The sequence below is a fragment of the Rhinolophus hipposideros genome, assembly GCF_964194185.1.
Source record: "Rhinolophus hipposideros genome assembly, chromosome: 13".
NCBI lineage: Eukaryota > Metazoa > Chordata > Mammalia > Chiroptera > Rhinolophidae > Rhinolophus > Rhinolophus hipposideros.
In genome coordinates, this window is record NC_138059.1 from 12637096 (window position 1) to 12663168 (window position 26073).

General features: G+C 34.6%; 1 protein-coding gene across 4 annotated transcripts in view; it reads left to right on the plus strand.

The window, feature by feature from the left end:
- The window catches only part of ATAD2 (ATPase family AAA domain containing 2), a 56495-nt gene extending 33426 nt beyond the window's left edge, over positions 1–23069 (plus strand). For 2 of the 4 annotated variants that reach the window (XM_081070935.1, XM_081070938.1), the window contains exons 14-28: positions 445–604; positions 1312–1402; positions 2088–2402; positions 2922–3054; positions 3405–3591; positions 4274–4459; positions 11325–11460; positions 12420–12616; positions 13155–13314; positions 15787–15909; positions 16033–16176; positions 17769–18158; positions 19754–19887; positions 20857–20985; positions 21754–23069. In XM_081070935.1, coding sequence (XP_080927061.1) covers positions 445–604; positions 1312–1402; positions 2088–2402; positions 2922–3054; positions 3405–3591; positions 4274–4459; positions 11325–11460; positions 12420–12616; positions 13155–13314; positions 15787–15909; positions 16033–16176; positions 17769–18158; positions 19754–19887; positions 20857–20985; positions 21754–21798 — 2530 coding nt within the window. In that variant the 3' untranslated portion in view covers positions 21799–23069. The remainder of the gene's footprint in view (positions 1–444; positions 605–1311; positions 1403–2087; positions 2403–2921; positions 3055–3404; positions 3592–4273; positions 4460–11324; positions 11461–12419; positions 12617–13154; positions 13315–15786; positions 15910–16032; positions 16177–17768; positions 18159–19753; positions 19888–20856; positions 20986–21753) is intronic. The other 2 variants (XM_081070936.1, XM_081070937.1) reach the window with 2 other exon arrangements.
- Positions 23070–26073: the final 3004 nt, after the last annotated feature.

The window sequence follows — 26073 nt, forward strand, 5'->3', positions numbered from 1 at the left end:
TAATCAAAAGTTTAAAATGTAATTAAAATCCTATGTTTTTATGCGTTATGAATATTCTATTTTATTATGGGTCTTTTGTTTGATAATATGTATGCAATGGAACACTGTTATTTTTAGATAGTGTTTGTTTATCCGGTACATACTAGTATTTTTTGATATTGTGTATTGTTTGGGAACTCTCAAATTCCTTTGAGAAATGATGCTTTATGAAATGGCTTTCAGGATCCATTTGTGGCACTCAAACGACCATCTATGTTTTCTGTTGGTTTTAATCTATACATACCATTTAGTGTGGTATTTTTACAGGCGTTTTTAATTTGTTGAAAGTAGTGGGATGCTCTGAAAAAATTCATTCACGTTCAATGTATTAACTCTTACCAAAAAAAGAAATGATATATTCAGCATTTAATCAATTAATCTTTTCTCTCTTATTTTCAAATTTAGTTCTATTGTTTCCACCTTGCTAGCTCTTATGGATGGATTGGATAGCAGAGGAGAAATTGTGGTCATTGGTGCTACCAACAGGCTGGATTCTATTGATCCTGCTTTACGAAGACCTGGTCGCTTTGACAGAGAATTCCTTTTCAGCTTACCTGATAAAGATGTAAGAATTTAACGTCACTCAAGTTTTGACAGAATGTGTTACCTTTATCATGAACAAGTCTTGGTACAGTGAAAATTTGCAGATCAAGTTTTGTATGTTCTGAAGCAAAATTGTGATTAACCTCTATGCATTTTTAGGGAGGTATTACTTCATTTAAAGAAAAGAACTTGGGTATTTCTTTTTTTTTTTTTAATGCTTTCCTAAAAGTACTCTTAAAATTCTTTCAATTTGAGCACAGCCTTTGGATATTAATCATACAGCTTTATTTTGCTTTAGAACATACAGCCTAATGAACAGTCAGTCCTTAGCCAGTTTGTTAGCTTTGGTTTTTTCATGAGTACCATCATGTTTTTTTAAAGCTGTTTAATCTTTTGAGAACCAAGCAAGAAAATATAGGTAGATCTGTCAGTACTCTAAAAAAAAAACACAGTTCTTAGTATGTACCAGAATGAACAATAGTTCAGTAGTTATTTAATTTCTCTCATTCACATTTATGATAAATGGAACTTGAGTATACTATAAATATAAATCTGTTTAACATGAATTCCTTAAACTTTTACAAGTACATTTTTTTTCGCTGTTTTGTATTTCTATTTATTTAGGTATTGATATCTTTAACAATTTAGATAATTAAAAGTATTAAATTGAAATTATTCTAATCTGAATAGCACATTATTATAGACGAAAAAAATTGTTTTTATTTATAGGCTCGAAAAGAAATTCTAAAGATACACACAAGGGATTGGAATCCTAAACCACTGGACATATTTCTAGAAGAACTAGCAGAAAACTGTGTTGGTAAACATTGCTTTTTAAACATTAAAAGAAACATATTCATTTCAAAGATGGAACAAGTTGTAGTCTTGCAAGGTTATATTTAAAGAAATGCAAGGTTATATTTGTTTCTCATCTCTTATTTGTGACATGTTTTCTTCCTATAAAGTCCTCTGATATTAAGTAAAGATATTTGACAAATTGGCTGTTGGGGAATTTGAGAGCAAAGTAGACAATAATAATAATAGCTATCTTTGCTGACTGTGTGCATTTTTCTGGTCGTCCTGTTAAGCATTGTACATACGTTATTTCAGGTAAGTCTCACATCAGTCCTGCAAAGTTGGTAACATTATCCCCATCTTACAGATGGAGAAATGGCTGACAGAACATAAATGATTCTCCAAAGATCACACATCTAGTAAATGACAAACTGGAAATTGAACCTTATCTGAGATTTTAAAACTCTTGCTCTTGATTCCTGTGCTATATTAGTGTTTGCATATTTCATTCACAAAAGTTGATATTGTTGATGGTTATCACCACCATATAAATTCACTGGGTAAAAAAAAGATTTTAGTCTTATTACTCCTAAATATTTTGCTACTGTACTGTTAGTGTGATTTTTAATTTTTTTTAAACCATGGTCATGCTAATAGGACAGTGATTTACTGTTTCTTTCTTTTTTCTTTTTTTTTTTCCCCTTGAGTAGGGTACTGTGGTGCAGATATTAAGTCAATATGCTCTGAGGCTGCTTTATGTGCTCTGCGTCGACGCTACCCACAGATCTATACTACCAGTGAGAAACTGCAGTTGGATCTCTCTTCAATTCATATCTCGGCTAAGGATTTTGAGATAGCTATGCAAAAGATGATACCAGCCTCCCAAAGAGCTGTGACATCACCTGGGCAGGCACTCTCCTCCATTGTGAAACCACTCCTGGAAAGCACTGTTCACAAGATCTTAGAAGCTTTGAAGAGAGTGTTTCCACATGCAGAAATCAGAACAAATAAAGCATTAGACTCAGGTATGAAACTTAACCGACCATTTAAAGTTAGTTTTCATAATCAGTAAAACTAAATGTTTTATACATCCCAGAAATGTTTCTTTATACAGAGCCTCTTGAAAGGAGTTTGGTCATGCTTTGCTTGGATATTTGAAGAAAATTTACTTTATGGATTGCCTTTAATTTAATCTATTTTAAGTTTGGAATGCATTTTTATATTTATAGCAGGTCTTTGAATAACATCTATTCATTCAACATGGTTTCATTGTAACATTGATGAGACTAGGCACTAAATTCTTGTTTATATCAGTTGGCCTGTGATAAAATCGGTTTCTTTGTATATTGTTTCGCCGGAAGTTACAGAACCTATGGACAGCGGTTAAGTGAGGACTTACTGTACTTGTTATTCATATCTACACAAATATTTTTGATTCTCTAGAAAATGGCATTGAAGTTTACTGATTTGCTAATTGAAGCATTACATAAAAATTTGCTTGGCTATCCAGAAAAGTTACTAATGTACAATTCTTTGTTTTATAGATATTTCTTGTCCTCTGCTGGAAAGTGACTTGGCGTACAGTGATGATGATGTTCCATCAGTATATGAAAATGGGCTTTCTCAAAATTCTTCTAATAAGGCAAAAGAAAATCTTAATTTTCTTCATTTGAATAGGTACATTTCCCTTGCAAATGAATATATTTTTTGGTGCATAAATTCCCTAAAATTAAATGAGATGGTCATTGAAAAGATTAAAGATGCCAACTAAACTGCTTTGTTTTTTTAAGTTAAAATATCAAACGATCTTCTGTTGTTGTAATTGTCACTATAGTAAAAATTCCACTGTATAAAGTATTCTTAAAAATCTGTGGACAGTGTTTCCAAAAACCATATGAGCCATGCTTTTATGATTGTCCAACCATACATTCCAAATTTTTGACTTACGTAAGTTCATAATTAGTGATTTGGGAGAAAAATTTAAACTGTTTTTTTCTGAAGCATAGCTTATTACTCATTTCTTTCAGAAATACTTGTTATCAACCTATGTCTTTTCGGCCAAGAATATTGATAGTGGGAGAACCAGGATTTGGGCAAAGTTCTCATTTAGCACCAGCTGTCATCCATACTTTGGAAAAATTTGCAGTATATACATTAGACATTCCTGTTCTTTTTGGAGTCAGTGCCACATCTCCCGAAGAAATGTGTGCCCAGGTAATTCATTATTGCCCAGATAAATAAGGTATAAGACAAAGCAGTCTTCCAGAGTCAAAATCTAGAATTGCCTCATTGTTTTTGTACTGTTTTTTTGTCTTTCTGATTTGCAACTTTAGGTTCACAAAATAAAACTATGCATAATTGCTTAGTCATTAAAAGAATTTGGGTTTAAATCCCATTTCCACCAGTTGATATCTTAGTGACCATGAAAAGTTATTAAAGCTCTCTGCCTCATTTTCCCTATTTACAAAATGGAGATAATAGTATTTACCTTGTATGGCTGTTGCAAGAATTAATTTAGTAAAGTACTTAAAACAGTGACTCCTATGTAGTGAGTACTCAGTCTGCTGCTTCTGTTTTTGTAATTTTTATATTTAGATTTTTTTAAATGTAAAAGTGTTTTTTATTTATATTTTTATATTTAACCTTGTTTACAACAGAAAAGTCTAGAGTTCTTGAGCTGTTTTCTAATTGCTTGAAGCAATTATGTTCTCCTAAAAATGAGACTTAACACATTTATTTAACAATAAGATTATGGGATTAGGGGAAGCATTTTAAACTTGAGGGTTTTAGATGATAATTCTGGGAAGTTAAACATTGTTCCAGGCAAATAAAGCTAGCATTGCTGAGGGGCTGCCTCTCTTAACTGAATGTGATTTTTTTTTTTTCTCTCTACTAGATGATTCGTGAAGCTAAGAGAACAGCACCGAGCATAGTATATGTTCCTCATATCCACTTGTGGTGGGAAATAGTTGGACCAACACTCAAAGCCACTTTTACCACATTATTACAGAATATCCCTTCATTTGCTCCAGTTTTACTACTTGCAACTTCTGACAAACCCCATTCCTCTCTGCCAGAAGAGGTAATTTGGGGGGAGGAGAGTCTATACTTTAAAAGGAAAGTTATTTGTATCAAAGTAATAAGAACTTACACAAATTCCAAACACTATACAAGTGAATAAAATGATAAGGAAAAGTTTTCTTATCAACGATACCATTGTTAATTATTTGGTATATGTGCTTGTTAAGCGGGATGGTGTGTGTGTGTGTGTGTGTGTAGTAAGATTGCATTATAAATTTTTTTCTCTTACAAAAGTTAAATTATATGATGCATACTATTCTGCAATTTACTTTATATATCTTATGTATTTTTTAATACATAAGTTTCATTCCTTTTAAAAACAACATGGCTTTTTCCGTTGTCTTGATGTACCATAATTTATTTATCCAAATCCTTGTTCATAGGATTCTGGTTGTTTCCCAGTTTATTAAACTGCTACAGTGACCGTCCTTGGTTTTTAATTCGTATGAGCATTACTATGTGGTTTCTAGCACCCATTCCTAAAAGTGGAATAACTGTGACTTAAAGTTATTCACATTACAAATTTTTGATAGTACCAAATTACTGTCCTTCAGGTTGGTGCCAATTTAGACAAATACCAATAACAAACAAAAGTTCGTGCTTCTGCCTGGAGTACTCTTCTAGATAGTTGGCTGGCATGATCCATTATTTTTATCAGGTCTCTTCTCTGCTCAGATATCACCTCAGACAGGCCTCCCTGATTGGTTTCTCAATTAGAGGAATAGCTCCTGTGCCCAGCACTGGTTTTTTTTCCCTTTCTCTGCTTTGTTTTCATCACTACCTGCCATTAAATATTAATTTGTATGACTCTGTCTTTCCTAGCAGAATGTAAAGTACGTGAACTCAGGGATTTTTTTTCCCCACCTTTCTATTCCCAGAGTATATAAAAAGCATATTGTGGGCGTCCATGTTTTTCTTTAATGAATGGATTTAATAAGTTTTTCCATGCCTTTGACAACATTGGTTTGTAGTTTTTAGGACATTGGTAAGAAGATACATTCAAATATTCCGTTAAAAAATTATTTATTGAGTGCTTAGTCTGTGCCAGGCATGGTTCTAGGCCCTGGGAATATAGCAATGAACAATATAGACAGCAATTTGAATCCTCCTAGGGCTTACATTTTAGTTGAGGGGGAGGAAAAGCAAAAATAAGTAAATATATAATACTAACCTATTTGGTATGGAGAAAAATTTAGCTAAGCAGTGCCAAAAGAGTCTGGTAAGGTCAAGACCTGAAAAATGAAATGTATTGACCCATTTGAGTATTCGAGGGACAAAGTTTCCTGAGAGAGGAAAAGCAAGGGCAGCAGAGCAAAAAAAAAAAAAAAAAAAAAAAGTGTGTTTGGTATGTTGGAAAAATAGCAAGAGGGCCAGAGTGAATAGAGGAGAATGAGTAAAGAGCATGGTAGAAGGAAATGAGGTCAAGGAGTTATCCAAGGACCAGATTATGTACTGATGACTTTGTTTTAATAGTTGATTGTGAATTATTCAACTGATAGTTAAATAAACTGGGAAATTAACATTAAATACAGTAAGTCCTCAATTAATGTTGATAGGTTCTGTGACTAGGCTAAACAGTACATGAGGTGAGGTCTGACAATTATGTTCACGAATTTGTTGCAATTATGTTCCTAACCTTTTCTGATATCAGAGGGATTATTCATTACAAATTTGTTCCAACTGGACAAACACTTAACCAAGTTTACTATTTGGAAGTGCTGAAAAGGCTGCGGGAAAAAGTTAGACAACCTGAACTTTTCACCAATTCATGGCTCTTGTATCATGACAATGCACCAGCTCACACGGCACTGTCTGTGAGGGAGTTTTTAGCCAGTAAACAAATAACTGTATTGGAACACCCTCCCTACTCACCTGATCTGGCCCCCAATGACTTCTTTCTTTACTTGGAGATAAAGGAAATATTGAAAGAAAGACATTTTGATGACATTCAGGACATCAAGGGTAATATGACAGCTCTGATGGCCATTCCAGAAAAAGTTTTTCCAAAATTGCTTTTAAGGGTGGACTAGGCGCTTGCGTCAGTGCATAGCTTCCCAAGGGGAATGTTTTGAAGGTGACCGTAGTGATATTCAGCAATGAGGGATTTAGCACTTTTTCTAGGATGAGTTCGCGAACTTAATTGTCCAACTTCGTATAACAAAACCAACTTTACCACAGGCTAATTGATATAAACAAGAGTTAAGTTCCTAGGCCATCTCATCAGTGTTACAACAAAACGATGTTGAGTAAAACACTGTTATTTGAGGATCTGCTGTATATATTACAGACTTTTAGGGTTGGAAGAGTCCTTAAGAGTTCTAATTTAGTTCTGGACTTTCCTTTATAGTCTCTCCTTTATGTGGATATCTCACCTTTGTTGAAACACTTTCTTCACTATTCAGTTTGTTAGCTCCAGCTCCTTAAAAATTAGCTAATTTTGAGAGGTTTCCCTTTCTTAATTTTCATTTGTTTCCCAGGTCCAATCTATCTTCATCATGACAACTCTTTGTATTATTGAACATTCTTTTATGTTTATTTCTATCTCCTCATTCTGTCCCAGCCTTCTTCACACTGAACATTTTTTTTTCTGTTATGGTATATTCCTTGGGGTTATTAACACAATAGAAGTTTATTTCTTGCTCAGTTAACAATACTAGGCTGGTGACTAGATTGACAGATCTACCCTCCCTCATGCAGTCATTTAGACACTGGATCTGAGAGAGCTTTCTCGTTTTCATGACATGGCTTTCCAGGTTGCTTACATTCTGTCCAGCTGAAAAGAGTGGCCCATTCATGTGCCTGTTCTGAAAGTGATGTATATTATTTCCTTTCACATTCTGTTTGCTAAAACTCAGTCACAGCTCTCTCTCATTGCAAGGGAGACAGGAAATACAATATAGCGGGGTACGCACACACCAAAAAGAGAACGTGGACTGCGACAATAGTGAGTCTGCCACACATTACACAGTTTCAGTTTCTTCAAAATTCTAGTCACTCTCCTGAATGTCTTTCTCTTTATATGCTTTTTGAAAGGCTGTACCCAGAATGAATTAAGTACTCCAGCAGTGCTCTGATTAACAGAGTGAAAAAGAATTGCTGTTTAGTAGCCACATTACACCATTGGCTTATTGTACTCACTATCAATTAAAACTTTGTTAATCACTTTGAATTTGAAACAGATAATAAGCTTATACTCTTGGTAACAAGAGAAACTAAGCTGAACTTTTTTATATTGATATCAGGAGGTTGAAAAACTATAATCAGTTTAATATGGGATAACTGTATCAAGAATGTGGTAATTCTGTACTTAAAGATTGTTTTTAAAGGATAGCTTCTCTGTTTTCTTAGGCTGATATTTCCTAAGCATATAATTATAAACTAGGTAAAGTGTCTCCCCGTACCACACTGTAGAGTATGGTGAAATGGGCACAGAACCAGGACCAGATTTTGCCCATTTTTAAAAAAAAATGAATAATCTAGTTTATATGGATGCAAATAAGCAAGTCTACTTTGAGCCTTATATAGCCTTTAATGATTCAGTAATAACCGTTTATAGAGTAGCAATGGACTATATAATATGTGAGAAATACTGGGAGTACCATTGTTAGCTACATTAAATTTGTCTGTCTCAAAACTTCAGAGTTCCTATATACATGAACATATAGGCCAAAAATAAGTGCACCCCAACAACTCAGAGCAGTATGGGAAAATGAGAAAGAATGTCATCGGTGGGTTAGAAATGTTCGTGAATCCATGAAAGACAAAACAGTGGGGGTTAGATTGATGGGGGTAACCACATTTTAAAGCATGTGCATGAAAGGACTGTTTGGAAAGATGAGAGTGATTTCTAGCTCTGGGTTAGTGCTAGGAAGGAATTGAAAGAGCCTTTGGATGACTTTGGGGTACTTGGCTTTCTTCACTTCTGGCCAGGCCAAACCGTAGTCAGCAGAGTTGTTTCTCCTCAGCTAGAGCAGCGGAGGTGGGCCCAAGTGTAGCAGAGTAGTGACTTATCTATGGCTGTTAGTATCAAGAGGAATGGGAAGCCCCTGTGTCCAGAAGTCAAATGACAGGTACATTCTTTTTCCAACATAGGCTAGCTTCTTCCATGATCACTAGAAATAGAAGCTAGAATAAACAGAAAAAAGCATCTATGGACAGTCAGATTTCAAAGCAAAAATGAAAAAGAACCAATTGGAGACATTATAAGTTACTCCCTTCACATTAAAAAAAACCCAAAAACCGTAGGGCTGGAAAGGAGCAGACACAGATGAAGAGTGAATTAGCAAGGTGGAAGATCATGAGACCAGGAATACTTGCAATATATAATGCTAAAGGGCAAAGATTTGAAAAGTGAGGGAAAAGTTAAAGGAAACAAACAAGATAGATTCAGGTCTAACATCTATTTAATGGGATTTGTGGGCGAAAAGAAATGTAGGAGAGAAAATAGTCACGTAAAAGAACATTTCATAGATTTAAAGAATACCATGTCTTGGGGTGGCTGATTAGCTTAGTTGGTTAGAGCATGGTGCTAATATCACCAGGGTTGCCAGTTCAATCCCTGCATGGGCCACTGTCAGCTGTGCCCTCCTTAAAATAAGTAAATAAATAAATAGACAAACGTTGATTTAATATTAAAAAATACCAAGTCTTCAGATTATAAAGGCCCCTTGTGTACCAACTGATAGACATAAAAAGGCCTGCATCTAGATAAAATTTCAGAATGCAAAAATACAAAGGAAATCTTCTAAAAGAAAAAACATTACTAGAAAAGACTGAAAATCAAATTGCTTGCACCTTTTCGTTGGTACCACTGGCTACTAAGGAGACAAATGAGCAGTATTTTCAAAGTTTTGAAGGAAAATAATTTTGAACCTATAATTTTCTGCCCGTCGAAGCTAGCATTTAGAGAGCAAAATAAAGATAATTTTTGAACATTCAATACCTAAGAAACTATTATCCATAAACCCCTGACTGAAAGGATTATTTCTTCTTGGATTTTTCATTTTGTAAAAATGGCATATATCAAGCAGTGAGCAAAGAAAACAGTAAAACTTACTGTCACAAAGTTAGGATAGAAAAAGATTTTTTTAAGGAATGTGAAACAGTCTTAAGTTGCTCTTGGTCTGAACTTGAAATGGCAGGAAGGGCAGTGAAGGAGAAGGAAGTAATAGCACATTCAGGTTTTTTTCTGCTATGTAGATGTTGATTAACCTTACAGTTGGTTGAAAAAGAAGTTCAAATATGTCTGTTAAAACATATAACAACAAAAGAATAGAAATACAGCATATAACTTCCAGGCCACCAGAAAGGGAAAAGGTACAAATTCCAATAAAAGTCCCAACAAAAGAAGTAGATTTTAAAATTTAATGTACAAGAAAACAGTGCTCGACTTTCCAAAACATAAAAATTGAAAAAGCAATAACAAAGTTCTTGGCCCACCAAATATTAAAATATTCCATAAAGCTAGTAATTAAAACTGGAATTTGGGTCAGAATGGAAAAATAGTGGAATACAGTCCATTAATAGACTTGTATACATAGTAACTTAGTAAATTAATTAGCAAAAACAGATTTATTTCATAAATGATGTTGAGACAATAGGAAGAAAATGTTCATATCATAATGTATTGGAGAAAAACATTTTTATCATCTTGGAGCATGGAAGACCCTGCAAAGTAGAAAATACAAAAGCTATGAATGTAAACTTCTCTGTATCAAAGATACCCTAAACAAAGTACACAAGCATCATACAAGGAATAAACAGTATTATCCTCTAATAATACTGGAAAAAGTCTAGAGGTTTGTTTAGAAACATTTTTTTGGCATGTGTTTTCCCTTTATCATTTTTTTGGCAGCTCATATAAGTGGAGTCATATAGTATTTGCCCTTTTGTGAATGGCTTATTTCACTTAGCATAACATTTTCAAGGTTCATCTATGTTACAGCATGTGTTAGAATTTTATTCCTTTTTAAGGCTGAATAACACTCTATTGTGTGTAAGTACATTTTGTTTATCCACTCATCTGGTGATGGGCGTTTGGATTGTCTCCACCTCTTGGCTATTGTGAATAATCCTGCTGTGATTATTGGTTTACAAGTATCTGTTTGAGTCTTTGTGTTTAGTTCTTTTGGATATACCGTGTTGCCCCGAAAATAAGACCTAACCGGAAAATAAGCCCTAGCATGATTTTTCAGGATGACATTGCCTGAACATAAGACCTAATGTGTCTTTTGGAACAAAAATTAATATAAGACCCAGTCTTATTTTCGGGGAAACACAGTGTATACTGGGTTACGTGGTAATTCTGTGTTTAACTTTTTGAGGAACCACTATACTGTTTTCTACGGTGAATGTTAACTGAATGTTAATGGCTGCACCAATTTATAGTTCAACCAGCACAAAGGTTCTAATCTCTCCACCTCCTCACCAACACTTGTTATTTTTGGGCCTTTATTCTTACCGAACAACCACTCATTCTCATATCTCACTTTAGGCTGTGAAAGTGAGTTAATTGATCTCTAAAAAACCCTTTAAGTAAAATATTACCACGTCAATTACCAGAGTCTTAAGTTTTAAAGACGAGTAGTTCTATTCTTTTGCATACATGGTGTTATACATAAATTCAGCATATATAAAAGATTTGTTTTAAAGATCATTTCTTTATTACAAATTTAGATTGTCATTAAAATGTGTGTAATATACTGTTGCACTGAATAAATTGATAGATAGCGTGTGTGTATACATACACATACGAAGGTTGGACAGTTAAGTTCACGAAATTTCCACTATGTAATCGCATAGTGGGAAAGTTCACGAACTTAAGTGTTCGACCTCATATATATAATGCACTTATTTTCTTTTTTAAGGTGCAAGAATTATTTATTCGTGATTATGGAGAAATTTTCAATGTCAAGTTACCTGGTAAAGAAGAACGGACAAAATTTTTTGAAGATTTAATTCTAAAGCAAGCTGCTAAGCCTCCTATATCAAAAAAGAAAGCAGGTTAGTTATTATATCAAAGTTTATATATAATAACTTTGAGAAAGTAGGAATAAGATACCAGTTAATGGCAACCTTAGTCATGAGGTTGATAACCTCTACTGCTTAAAAATGTTTCCCATTAAATAGACTTTAAGTTCTTCCAGCACACAAGGCCTTTCATAGTATAGCCCAAATCTGTCTTTTCAAGCCCATTTTTGGCACTGTCGTTCTCCCCTTTCCCTCACCTCTTTCCTTACAAACCAGTCTATCTTTAAACCACATGCAAATATTCCTGCCCTTTCGTAATTTTGTCTATGCTTGCTGTCCGTCAGTAATGCTTCTGTCCCCATCTTCCATCTCTGCCTAAGGAACTCCTTGTTCTATTATAACTCATTTTTTCTTCCCTCACACATCTAGGCAAAACTAATTTTCTACCTTTATGACCCACTGTACTTTTTTCATACTAATAATGACATTATGACAGTTTTATAATTATCTTTCTTACTCCCTTAATAATAGATTGCCAACTTATTGGGGCAGTACACATATTCCTTTTTTTATCATGAGTGCTCAGTGCATATCTGTTTAACACAATATTAGACTTTGGTTATATTTGAAACATACCACAATTTTTTATTAGTTCAAGAATTAACTAGTAAAGAAAACTTTTTTTAACGCTTAGAATATTCTTGTCCTGGAAATAATGCATGTTAAAAGTTTTACTAGCCTCTTAAACGATCTTAAAACAGAACAGAAGTAACAACTTAGGAATTAGCATTCCAAATTACAAGTTATCTTTTATTACTAGGGGAGGAGGGTGTAGTTGTAGGGATAATGGTAATTTAGTATTTGAAATCCTCTGATTCCTGGTAGATGTACGGAGAATAACCCCTGAAAGCCTGGCTACTGTGTGCACTGAATCATTTGTCACACTTGATACGATGGGAGAGTAGTAACTAAAATCTTCCATTTATGTGAAGTTTTGCAGGCCTTGGAGGTTCTCCCAGTAGCACCACCACCCGAGCCAAGACTGTTGACAGCGGAAGAAGTAAAACGGCTAGAAGAACAAGAAGAAGATACATTTAGAGAACTGAGGATTTTTTTAAGAAATGTTACACATAGGCTTGCTATTGACAAGCGATTCAGAATATTTACTAAACCTGTTGACCCTGATGAGGTATTAATTTAATCTTTGGATCAAATGTGTTAAACTCTAATGCTTCAAAAGTAGAGAATATTTGAATAGTTTATGTGGTTGTCTGTCTACATTGTTTTCTCTGTGTGGAAATGTACCAAATAGAGTCTTCAAGAGCAATCTAAGGCGTTTTCCTTTCCTGCAAGAGAATAGACAACTAACTTTGTCTGCTCAATATTCTAGAAGCAATTTGAGACTGTCTGAACGCTACATGTTATTATTCTTACCTACACAAAGTAAGCTGGAGAATGAGGTCTTAAATTGACCTTGAAAGATGGGTGGTGTTTGGTTGAGGAAAGAGCTATAGGATATTCCTGAAATACAGTTGTCCAAGAATAGGAATTAATGTAAAATAAAACCAGTTTAAATAGGTAAACCAATCAAAGGTTTCATATTAATGTATTATCATTATCTCTTATGTACTTATTCTCTCTTCTTTATTGCCTGGCAAAGAAACTTGACTGAAATGTTTTTATGTTCAGAGTTAATTTAGTGATTTGGTCATTTGCTTGAATTTTAGGTTCCTGATTATGCCACTGTAATAAAGCAACCAATGGACCTTTCATCGGTAATCAGTAAAATTGATCTCCACAAGTATCTGACTGTGAAAGACTACTTGAGTGATATTGATCTAATCTGCAGTAACGCTTTAGAATACAATCCAGATAGAGATCCTGGCGGTGAGCATTAGTGAGTTTTCTTCGGGGTTGCTGACACTTGGTGAGGGTTGGTTTATGTCAGATGCTGTATTATAAACATGTTACATCCACCATGCCATGTACTTCTCATTTCCATTACAAGTTTAGAGAGGTGAAAACTCTTCAAGGTCATACTGCCAGGAAGTGGCAAAAGCATAATTTTAATGTAGGTTTCTTTCACTCCAAAATCCTTGTGTTTCCTACACAATATATCCTCTAGTGAGACACCACATTGCATAACAACTTAGCTTGTTTCCTTCGTATATCAATGCTCTTTCTCAGAGTGGAAAAATAAATACTCTTTGCACTAAAATAGGTTTGAAAGGATTTTCTTGGTTAAGACCATTACAATTTTTATTATAAAAGTAATGCAGTGTAATACTTGCTAATAATAATGTTTTAAAAACTAAGCCCCCCATTTCCTTTTTTGAAAGGTAGACACTAAGTTTGGGAGTGTCTTTCCAGACATTTTCTATGTATATACCCATTCCACCTTCACCCAGTCTTTTAATAAATAAAATTTATAAAGTACAGGGTTTTTTTGAATTATAGATTTGTTCATATATAATGATGTATTCAAATACCTACAGATTTCATATAAACTTATTTCCAAAAATATTTTTCTCAGGTGCTTCTTTTTTCTAGCTTCCTATTCTTGTTTTTATGGATGCAGTGTCCTTAAAACTTTCAGTGGATAATAATGTATTTTTTTTTATTAATTTATTTATTTATTAGTTTCAGGTGTATAAAACAAGGTAATACTTAGACGTTCATCATTTATATCCCTCACACTGTGAGCCCCCCTCCCCCCATCCACTATCCCTCCGACCTCACACTGAACCATCACATTATATATATAAAATTATAGTTGGCATTCATTAATGTTTAGCTTCTGGTGTACAATGCCATGATCAGGTGTCCACAGTATCCCTGAGGTGGTCTCCCAAATAGGACGCATGTCCATCGGATACCCAACAAAATCTTTACAACATTATAGAATACCTTCCCCAAATTAATTTTCAAAAAAAACCCTGAGGCCATCTTGTGGTTACCAGCTGCTTCCAAATCCCTTCACCTTTCCCCTTATCCCCAACCCCCCCCACACACCCATCTAACCACTCTCGGTTTTTTCTCTGCGTCCCCAAAACTGTCTCTGATTAGTTCATTCACATAGTCTTTTCTTTAGATTCCATATATAAGTGAGATCATATGGTACTTGTCTTTCTCTTTCTGACTAATAATGTATTTTTAATCATCTGTTTCCTGCATAAACTCTCCACCAGCACATTAGCTTTCTGTTCTTACCGGTAGTGCTTGTAAATTAGATTGATTAGCATAGGGACCTACTGAGTTTCTTCAGCAGTTAAAAAGCTCACTGTGTCGCCCTCCTAGTCTTCTGTCCCACCTTCCCTAGGCTTTTCCCTATATAGTTCATAGTTCTGGAGGTAAGCAGTGGGAAACAGGCTTCCAAGCTGGGAATACCCCTTAATTTTAGAAAGAAGGAAGCATTTACCCTAGAGGCAGAGGACCTTTTCTGTTTCATTGCAATCATCTGCTGCTTTTTCTGTCCAGGTGATAGCCTGAAATGATTTTGGACCAGTGGTGGTCAAATTTTAGCAAGCATTAGAATCTCTTAAAGGACTTATTAACAGATACAGATTGCTGGGCTTCATCTCCAGGGTTTCTGATTCTGTAGACCTATGGTAGGGCCTGAGAATTTGCATTTCTAATAAGTTCCTAGGTGATTCTAAGGCTACTGCACTTTGGAAACCAGAGCTTTGACTTTGCGCTGCTTTTCTTTAGGCCCAGATAACGTTAGAAGCCCCCTCCAATATCCCTTCTAATATTGTAGCTATTGCTGTCAAAAACAACGTGGGTGTGAATATTGCAGCCTGCTGCCTATGACAGGGACTCACCCAGCCATTTAGTCAATCTTGTATTCACTTACTAGCCACCTTCTGCCTTAGCATATTTCAGTCTACAGTACGTGGACTCAGTTTAGAATTTTTTTGCAGTGTTTCCTGTGTGGGACTGCTCTTTCACTGTTTTTGTTTGATTTCTCTGTCCATGCAGTAGCATTCTCTCTGTCTCTTCCAAAATCCCTTTTACATTCTGGTTCACTAATGACACTAATAGCCTTCCTTTCTGTTTTTGTTGTCATTGTGCTGTTTAGTCTTGCTATTGCTTGAGTCTTATAATTTTATCTGATATTTCAAAGGGATCTGGATAGGACATAGCAATAAAATTGTTTGGCATTAGTCTACTATCTTAAATCAGATGTCCAGAAAATTAGATTAGCACCAAAAACAGAATAACACTGTTTTAGTAACTTTTACTATTGTGATAAAACTAACAAAGGAATTGTAATGGCTAAAGTCTTAGCCCAAAATGTTCAGTTTGTTTTTGGTAAATTATTAAAAAGAGAAAATTTAAAATCCTGTATTCATTTCTCAGATCGTCGTATTAGGCACAGAGCCTGTGCTTTAAGAGATACTGCCTATGCAATAATTAAAGAAGAACTTGATGAAGACTTTGAACAGCTTTGTGAAGAAATTCAGGAATCTAGAAAGAAGAGAGGTAGGAAAATTATTTGGTATCAGGAAAAGATGCTTCTTTTTCTATAATGTGAGTCCTTCTAATCCTTCAGGTAATTTTTAAATCTGGACATTTGATTTGATGTTTGATATGTCTATTTATAAGGTTGTAGCTCCTCCAAATACGCTCCATCTTATTACCATGTGATGCCAAAGCAAAATTCCACTCCTGCTGCCGATAAAAGATCAGATCCAGAGCAGAATGAAAAGCTAAAGATGCCCAATACTCCTGTGGCTTGCAGCACTCCTGGTAAGTTTGCTTGAGTAATTTTTACTTATGAAATTGTAACCTTTACTATCTTCTAATGCCATTTACTTTCTTCCTCAGTTTCCTTTATATTGATGTAGCGAATTACATTGATTTTGTTAATATTAAGGCAACTTTGCATTCTTGAAATAAATCCAGATTTGTAATGCTACACCACTTGCAATTCCAGTTCACTTTCATCTAATTGTGGCTTGACTTAATTTGAAACTGATTTGCATTTCTTATAAATCCTGGTCTATTTCCTGTTCCTCCTTATTCTTAGAGTATAGCTTCACAGGGTACAACCCAAAGCCTGTGGGTTTTCCCAAGATCTCCCTTTCTTGGCAGGCTCTGAGTTCTATTTTTTGTTCTTTAAGCCTATGAATGTCAAACTCTCTGCCTCTAAGCCTCTTAGCCTCTCTTCTTAGCTATTCATTTGTTTTACCAGATCTGGTGTCGTGATTCCTCAATGCCTTATTAGACATCCAGTGCTTTTAAACAGACATTTTTAGTGTGTGTGTGTGCGCGCGCGCGTGTATGTTTTGCTTGTGTTGGAACCTTTCCTTACTGTACTGTAGGTTTGTCCCTCCTGGGGTAATTGATCTGAGACAGATAGAGTAAGCCCTACTTTTATAAAAATGGTAAGAGTCAGCTGGGAACCACCAGAATGGTCTCAGTCAAATCAACTTTAAGCAAATATATATATATATTCTCATATATATATACACACACATATATACATATATACATATACATATGAAAATTGAGGACATGAAAGATGAGTCCCTTACAACAATCCACTCCTAGTTATATACCCAGCAGGATTGCATACATTATGCTCATCAAAGGGACATACAAGAATGCTCATAGAACAAATATTCATAATAGCCCAACACTGGGAGCAACCGAAATGCCCATCAACAATAGAATGAAAAAATGTGGGTTATTTATATACAGCAGTAAGAATGATTAAACTTCAACTACATATTAACAGTATGGATAAATCTCCCAAACGTAATATTGCGGTTTGGTTGTACTGTGTCTAGTCTAGGTAGAATGTTTAATCTTGGCATACCTTAGTTTCTTCATTTGTAAAGTGACGTTCATAGTGGTAACAAACCTGATCAGGTTCAAGTGACATTTTAGTGAGTTAGTACATGTAAAGGACTTAGAAGAGCCCCCGTTAATATGGTAGGCACTTAGTAAGTGTGGGCCATTTTTAATCTTGCCCTTTCTCTATTTCATTCCTCCTCCTACTGCCACAGTGTTCTTTGTAATGTGCACATTGGACAGATCATACGTTGCCTTACTTAAAATTACACAAGTAAGTAAGTAAAATTACTTACTTAAAATTACTTAAAATTAAAAAATTATTCAAGGTTAAATTCAAACTCAGAATGACACGTCATTGCCCACTTCTCTACCTTCTTATAGTGCTATACTTTTGTTTCTATATTCCATCTATTCATAACTACCATGGCTTCTCAAACGCACTGTCCTCTTATAGCTCAGGAGTTATTTTTTTCCCCCCACTTACTTGGGCTTTAGAAACTTGTTGAATGTTCTTTTTTCCTGTTTCTTTAAATTCTCTGAAGCTCAATTGAAGAGAAAAATCCGCAGAAAGTCAAGGTGGTACTTAGGCACCATAACAAAACGAAGGAGGATTTCACAGACAAAAGATGATAGCCAAAATACCACAGATGACAAAATTGAGATGGACATAGAGGAAAATCACGATACAAATGTAGACCACAATGAAACCGGAAACACAGGGGAGTCTTCAATGGAAGAAAATGAGAGGCAGCAGAATGCCTCTGAAGGCAGAATAGAATTGGGAAGTAATAATTCAAATATTTCCACTATTGAGAATGAACTCGAGGAATGTAGGAAGACTACAGCATGTACAGAATTCAGGAAAGATAAGATTGCTTGCAATGGAGATGCTTTAAGCTCTCAGATAATGGATGTTTCTGATGAAGCAAAAGGTAAGTCTTTCTCAAACAACTTCCGGTTTTTAAAAGATGTTTTAATTAAAGTTCTTAAGTGACTAATTACCATCTCAATTTATTCCTTTTTCCTTGTCTTTAATATTGCTGGTGTCAATTAGGAAAGATGGCATTTTCTTAATAACTTGAGCTAGTAAATCACTGTTGTTAAAAACACTATGGCATCAGACCCATCAGATTTGAGCCCCTAGTCCACTACTGAGTAGCTTGTGACCTTGGGTAAGGTTCTTGACCTACCAGCCTCAGTTTTCTCTTCTGTAAAATTGGGACGATTAGTTGTAGGGTAATGAGATATTTTGAGGAATGAATAAAATAATTCATATAAAGCATGTAACAAAGTGCTTGGCTCTACAGTTTTGAAAAGCTGGCAGGATACCTTCTCATTTTTAAGCAAGATGGGCAGTTTCCTGTGATTCTTGCTGAGTAATATAGAACAAATATTACTCACCCCTACCATTCCTTTATCCATATTGTAGGATAAGTCCAAGATTATTTATGTTCTAATGATATTGCTGCTTCCAAAGCTTTTTCATTTAGAGTTGTCTTCCATCTGGATCTTCCTGGACCTTTGGCAGTAAATTTGTTTGGTCTTTGGAAAAGGCAGACATTATTTATTTAGTCTTACAAAGCAAAAAGAATGGTAACAGGGTTAAAAATTTATTTTGATCTAAAACAGATATTGACTAAGTTAATGACACTTGTTTTCTTTAGTGGCTTATATGCTATAGGTAAATCTTCAAGGACTTCTTTGAAATGAGTTTCAATGTGTTTGAGTAATCATAGCAGAATGGACTAGGATATAGCCTTTCCAGTGTGGGTATTTTAAATGTTAATCCTCTGACTATATAATTTATGCTTTGTTTGGGTTCAGAGTTGTTTTACTTTTCCTTTGTCATTTAGTGGTATCATTTTCTTTATCATTTATATTTAGTGGCACAGCACACTATGTAGTGGTACAGGTTCTCGTTTACATATCAGGAGATTCTTGTCCAGGCTCTTAACAAAAATCAGGTGTGTTGACCTTAGAAAAGTCTCTTCATCTCTCTTGTCCTCCTTTTTCTCATCTGTCAGTGAGTAGATTGTTCTAGATTAGGGATAGGCAAACTTTTTCCGTAAAGGGCCAGATACTAAATATTTAGCCATACAATTTCTGTCACAATTGCTCAACCCTGCCAGAAAAGCCACATTGACACGCATATGTAAGATGGGTATGGTTGTGTTCTAATAAAACTGTTTGTAACGGTAGGCCAGATTTGGTCTGTGGATGACTGTTGGCAACTCCTAGACTACTGAGGTCCCTTCTGACTCTTAAATTCTATGGGTCTTATGCCTAAGTAAAAGACAGTCTAACCTGTTGAGGATCCCCTGAAATACTCAATTTGAGAAATACTTCTCAGCTATCCTTAATTTTTGGGTATGTTTAGTGGCAGAATCTGAATATAACAGCAAGGTCAATAAGCCAGAATTGGTATTTGTGTCTTAGTAAATATGTCCTGCTATTTAATCTGCCTAATATTTATTTTAGGCATTATAATATCTGTAAATCAAATAATAACATGAATTATTCATTCTAGAAATGTGTGTTCTGCGAATGACTCGAGCAAGACGTTCCCAAGTAGAACAACAGCAGCTCATTAGTGTTGAAAAGGCTATGGCTATTCTTTCTCAGCCTACACCCTCACTTGTTGTGGACCATGAGCGATTAAAAGTATGTAAATTGAAATTGTAATGCTTTCATTGCACAGATTAGTAGCATCACCCACCAAAAGACTGCAATAGTGCATTTATCAATTTGGCGTGCAGTGAATAATGATCTTTTATGAAAGAAGCTTGGTGTAGAGTACCTTCCATAAAGGCGGTGGTGGGAGGTGGCTAGTGCCTTGATATAGTTGCAAGACTTGCCTACATCATTGATCTCATACATTATTTTTATGACCATTACCTATAACTATTTTAGTTAGTTTTTATTTAGCCATGATGGCATGTTTTGTTAACTATGAGGTAATGGTGTATCTTAGTAGGGCCAGACTTGAAGAAGAATCATAGAAATCCAGTGAGTCCGTTTCAGTCATGAGAAAAAACACTGAGCACACAATGGGATTTATAGACGATGTAATACAGAATTGTACACCTGAAATCTATGTAAATTTACTAACAATTGTCACCCCAATAAAATTTAAAAAAAAAAAAAATTAAAAAAAAAAAAAAGAAAGAAAAAACACTGAGCAGATTGAAAATCCTTTTCATAAGAAAAAGGACCATGATGAAGTGGTGAGATAGTTCACCATTTATGTACGTTTTTTGTTTCACATAACAGAGTTAGTTGTAATGTACTTACAGTGCCATAAAATACTCTGTTAAAACGTTGCTTTTTTTTCCTATTAATCTAGTTTGAGATTATTTCTTTGTCAATAGAAACTTATGGCTAGAATTGAAATTGACAACCTCTTCAGCTATAGTTTTTAGGTTGGGAGTTACCCAGGGCAGAGACTTAGAATGGTAAGAAAGTTGACTGCAGCAAAATGCTAGAGCCGCTATCGGAGGCTGCCATGTCTCATCAAATGGTTTGGTCTGCCCTCTCTCTGGTTTATGTGCTAAAAATTCCCCAAATCTTCTAAATTAAAATATCTTAGAGAATTTATCTCTCACTTATGTAAACACTCATGTTTTCTTTTAGAATCTGTTGAAGACTGTTGTTAAAAAGAGTCAACAGTACAATGTTTTTCAGTTGGAAAATTTATATGCAGTAATTAGCCAGTGTATTTATCAGCATCGCAGAGACTATGACAAAACAATGCTTATTCAGGTAAACTAATCTATATAAGAAATTAACTGATATTATAAAAAATTTTTAAAACCATTGTTTAATATGTGCATTATGGATTATGGTACAATTGAATTCCACACTTTTTTAAATTGAGCCACTAGTTTATGTTTCTTTAATAAACAGTGGAACTATAATATGAGTAAACAATGAAGAATCTTTATTTTGTGTGTATGTATATTAATGAAGGTATGTAGCTCCTTTTAATGTAGACTTAAGATAGACCTGTTTGTTTTAATCTTGCTTTACAATGGGCAGTAGAATACTTACTTTTAAAAATAGATATTGGGAAAATTAAAAAAAATAGATACTGGATGATACATAGTACAATATAAATATTACTGGCACCTGTTATATGCTTACTAGTAATATATAGTATTCAGTATACCTACTGAAGTATACTGTGTAGTCCTACAGAGTATAATATACGTAATACTAGTACCTACAAAATATAAAATGTTAATATCTACAGGCATACCACTGCCTTGATTATAACTATTTGAATTTATCGTAAGATGAACACATCTTAGACTCATTTCAAAGGGATTTAAACAGTGAAGTCCTGTCAGTGATATCAGTTTATATGATAGTCTTAAATACTGAACCAAGTTTCTGTTTTCATTGTGAGACATATACATAGGTAATAAATCCTTAAGGTTATTTACTGGGGGAAAAACAGCAATACAGTAATGTTTCTTTAGCTTTTTCCATATTGAAACTTAATATTTTTTGTTTCTACCCTTTATCTAGAAAATGGAGCAAGAGGTAGAAAACTTCAGTTGTTCCAGATCATGATATCATGGTATCACATATTCTTTATATTCTGTTTCTATTTAATTCACCTTTGTCTTATCCACATAAGTGATGCAAGATGAAATCCTGCTTCTTTAAGGATGAGATTAAAATAGTAAATAAAAATATTTAAAGTTTTTTGGTATTTATGTACACGTGTAAGATAAATTACAGAGATAACTGATAAATACTGGGGATTTGAACAAGGCACTGTAGTAATAATGCTATGACACATCAGCAGTTGAAGTGTGGCCAACTCTTAATAAAAAAGTTAATTTGATAACTAATGTTTTATGGCACTTAAGAGTAGTTAGTGACATTGACACTTTTTGTTTTAAGCACTTTTATCCTTGCTGTGAATAGTTCATTGTATCAGACTAGAAACTTAACCATGTTTCTTTGCCATCCTTTTTGTTGCCTTTGTTTTCTTCAGTGCCCATCTCCCACCTGCCTTTAGCTTCCCCTGCCTGGTCACTTAAAAGCCAGTGTTCAAGTCATGAATTGCTGGAGGACCCTTGACTATTCTGTACTTGAATGTCAAAATTAATGCTTTTTAGGTAAACATTTTTCTAATTCTAGTTTGGGTTAACAAATATTTTTAGTTAACTTTTATGATTCTACACACAACAAATGTGTTAGAACTACTGTGTTAAACAGCTTTTTAATAGCACAAAGTTTTTATATTTGAAAACTGTTTATATCCTTCTAAATTTGTGTTTAGGTTATATTCTATAGATACCTTTTATATACAATTATATAAGTATTATAAATTTTGTATGAATGATACCAAAAATACATTTCTTCTTTCTTAAAGCAATAAAACCATTCACTGCCATGCATTTTGTTTTTTGTTTTTTTTTGTTGTTGTTGTTGTTGTCGTTTTTTAAGGATACTTTCTAATATGAGTTTGTAAAACAGCTTCTGTTAGAAACTTTCAAAATGAATAGGGGATAAAGATCTCATGAGAGATTCTGGATTCTAATACAGTTTCAAAGTTGAACTGCCTTTTGTGGATTTATCTGCACATTGTATTTAAAGCTTTCTAAAAACCAGTAATTCAGATACGTTAGTAGATACTATCTTATGCAATACATAAAGCAGTGCCAGTCACGGAAAACATTTAAGTATGTGTATATTCCTGGGTTCACACATACACATATATACTCATTTTGTTGAAGTTTATTATACTTATACCAGATGCATCTTTTATAACTAGGATTTCATTTTGTATGTATAGTTTCTGTAATAAATTTTAAAGGTGAAAATTGCTTCTCAAATTTGTTTCTATTTCTTCATTATTTTAAAATATCCTAAAGATAATTCAGTACAAAAATTTGTTTTATTACTGTTTATAATTTATAATGCTGTTGACACTGGATTGTTTATATGGTATGTTTTTTAGCTACAAAGACTAATGTGCTTCCTGTCCTTTTCATGACATGCTGTCTATAGATATGGGAAGTAATATGTCTACATTCCTATGTCTACATTTCAAAACTATGCTGAAATAGTAAATCTGGAATGTTTCTCATTTTTGTTTAAAAGTGCAGTCAATGTATAGTAATTAGGCAAGAAAAAGAAATTAGATGCATCTCAATTGGAAAGGAAGAAGTAAAACTATTCACAGGTGACAATCTTATATGTAGAAAATCCTAAAGAATCACAAAAAATCTGTTAAAACTAATAAACGAATTCGGCAAAGTTACAATATAGATGAACACATAAAAATCAGTTGTATTTCTATACACTAGCAATAAACAATACAAAAAGGAAATTAAGAAAGCAATCTTATTTATAATAGCATCTAAGACAATAAACCCCTAGGAATAAATTTAACCAAGGAGGTGCAAGACTTGTACACTGGTAAGTACAAAATGTTGCTGAAAGAAATTAAAACCTAAACAAATAGAAAGACATCCTTATTCATGGATTGGAAGACAATGTTAAAATAGCAATATTCCCCAAAGCAATCTACAAATTCAGTGAGATACCTATTAAAATCTCAATGGCTTTCTTTTCTGAAATGAGAAAGTCACCCCTGAATTCATAATGGAATTGCAAGGGACCTTGAATAGATGAAACAATCTTGAAAAAGAAGAGAAAGTTGGAAGACTCACAATTCCATATTCCAAAACTTACACAAATCTACTCTGATAAAATTGGTACTGCCGGAAAGGGTAGACATACAGACCAATGAAATAGAATTGAGAGTCCAGAAACAAATCTATATATCCATTTTGACAGTGGTCCAAAGACCATTCAATGAGGGAAAAAAATAGTCTCTTCAACTAATGGTGCTGAGAAAATTGGATATCTACATGTGAAAGAATGAGGTTGGACCTCTACCTCACACCATATACAAAATTTAACAAAATCGATCAAAGACCTAAATTTAAGAGCTAAAACTATAAAATTCTGAGAAGAAAACAAGGACAAATCTTTATGACATTGAATTTGGTATTTCTTAAATATGGCACCAAAAACACTAGCAACAAAAGTAAAATTAGGTAAATATGACTTAATTTAAAAACTTCATGCTTTTTCTACAGATACTGTCATAAAGGGCTATTAAATCCCAACAGAAAAAAGTCAAGTAATGGATGTGGAAGTTTTAATGACTTAACAGTTTTGAGGACTACTCGTCAAGTATTTTGGAAGATGCCCCTCCATTGGAATTAGTCTTTTTCTCATGACTGGGATCTGGGGAGGAAGATCACAGAAGTAAAGTGATCATATCAATGTTACATATGTGATTTGTGACTCTTGTTGACCTCGATCACCTGGCAGAAGTAGTGTTTCTTGGGTTTCTCCATTACAGAATTACTCTTCCCCTCCCTTTCTACTCTGCTTGTACTTTGGAAGATCACTATCCACAGCCAACTCTTAAGTAATCGGGAGTTAAAGTCCCCATTTGCTTTTTTGTTTTTAACTGGTTCTCTCAGAGATCCCTCTAAGTATGTACTGTAGTATTGAGGTTATTGGTGAGGATATTGACAGTAATAGAGAAAAGTTGCCAACTTCAGGGATGAGTTGAATACAATTAGACACACTTTCATTTTCAGGTAACAGTGTGATGCTGGGGAGGCAGAAAAAAGTACTTTATAGTCCATACTTTGCACATAACGTTTGTGGTGGGCTGAAAAGTGGCCATTGGAAAGATATCTTCATCCTAATCCCTGGAATCTATGACTGTTTCCTTCTGTGGCAAAACAAGAAAAAGAGAGGGTCCTTTAGATGTAACTAAATTAAAGTACTTGAGTTGGGGAGATTATCCCGGATTATTTGTGTGGGTCCTAAGTACAATCCTGTATCCTATGAAAGTGAGGCAGAATGAGATTTTAGAAGAAGAAGTAATGTGACCAAGTCAGAGAACGGCATTGTGCAGCCAACAAGCCAAGGAAATGTAGACAGACAGCCACAAGGAGCTGAAAGAAGCAGGGAACAGATTTTTCCCTCGTTCCTCCAGAGGCAACAGCCCTGCCAACACTTTGATTTTGGCCTAGTGATACTGATTTTGGACTTCTGGCCTTCAGAACTGAAGGAGTTATAATTGTCTGGAAGTAATGATGGTGAGATAGAACAACTCTCCCCTTTCTGTGAGTCTTTCTCGGAAGAGGAGGCAGAAGGAGGTTGTCATGAGAATAAGATGAAGAAGAAGATGAAAAAGGTTCTGAATTGATTTTCTATGAGGGGGAATTACCTTGGAGTAGGAGTGCGACAAGTTTCAAAGCAAAAGGAAGGAGGATGGTTTTGGCTTTGTTTGGGTTTTGGTTTTTGGTCAGGAAGAAGGACATGATTAGAAGAGGACATAACTAATTGCAAAAAGACTCCAAACTACTATTGCTAAGGGGACCAGGGACGACCGTTTTGTGAATCACATGTGCACTTAGTCTTTTTCGTACTCTACCACTCATCATTCCATGCCATAGAGCACACACCTTTCTTGAAACATTTTTTTTCCCTGCTTATTGGGACACAACCATATGAGTATATGGTTTTCCCTGCAGACTCCAGGGTTGCTCTTTTTCTTTCCCCTTTTTGATAGTCTCTTCTGTCATTAATCTTCATGTTCTTCAGCGCTTGATCTTGGGCTCTCTTCTTACTCTGCTTTTTCTCCAGGTGTTACTCCCTTCTCTCAAGTCTTTAAATACTACCTGTATATATTAACTACTCCCAGATTTATGTCTCTAGGCCATGTCACTTTTCTAAACTACTTGTTTGTTTTTGTTTTTTAAGGAGGGCGCAGCCCACAGTGGCCCATGTGGGGATCGAACCAAC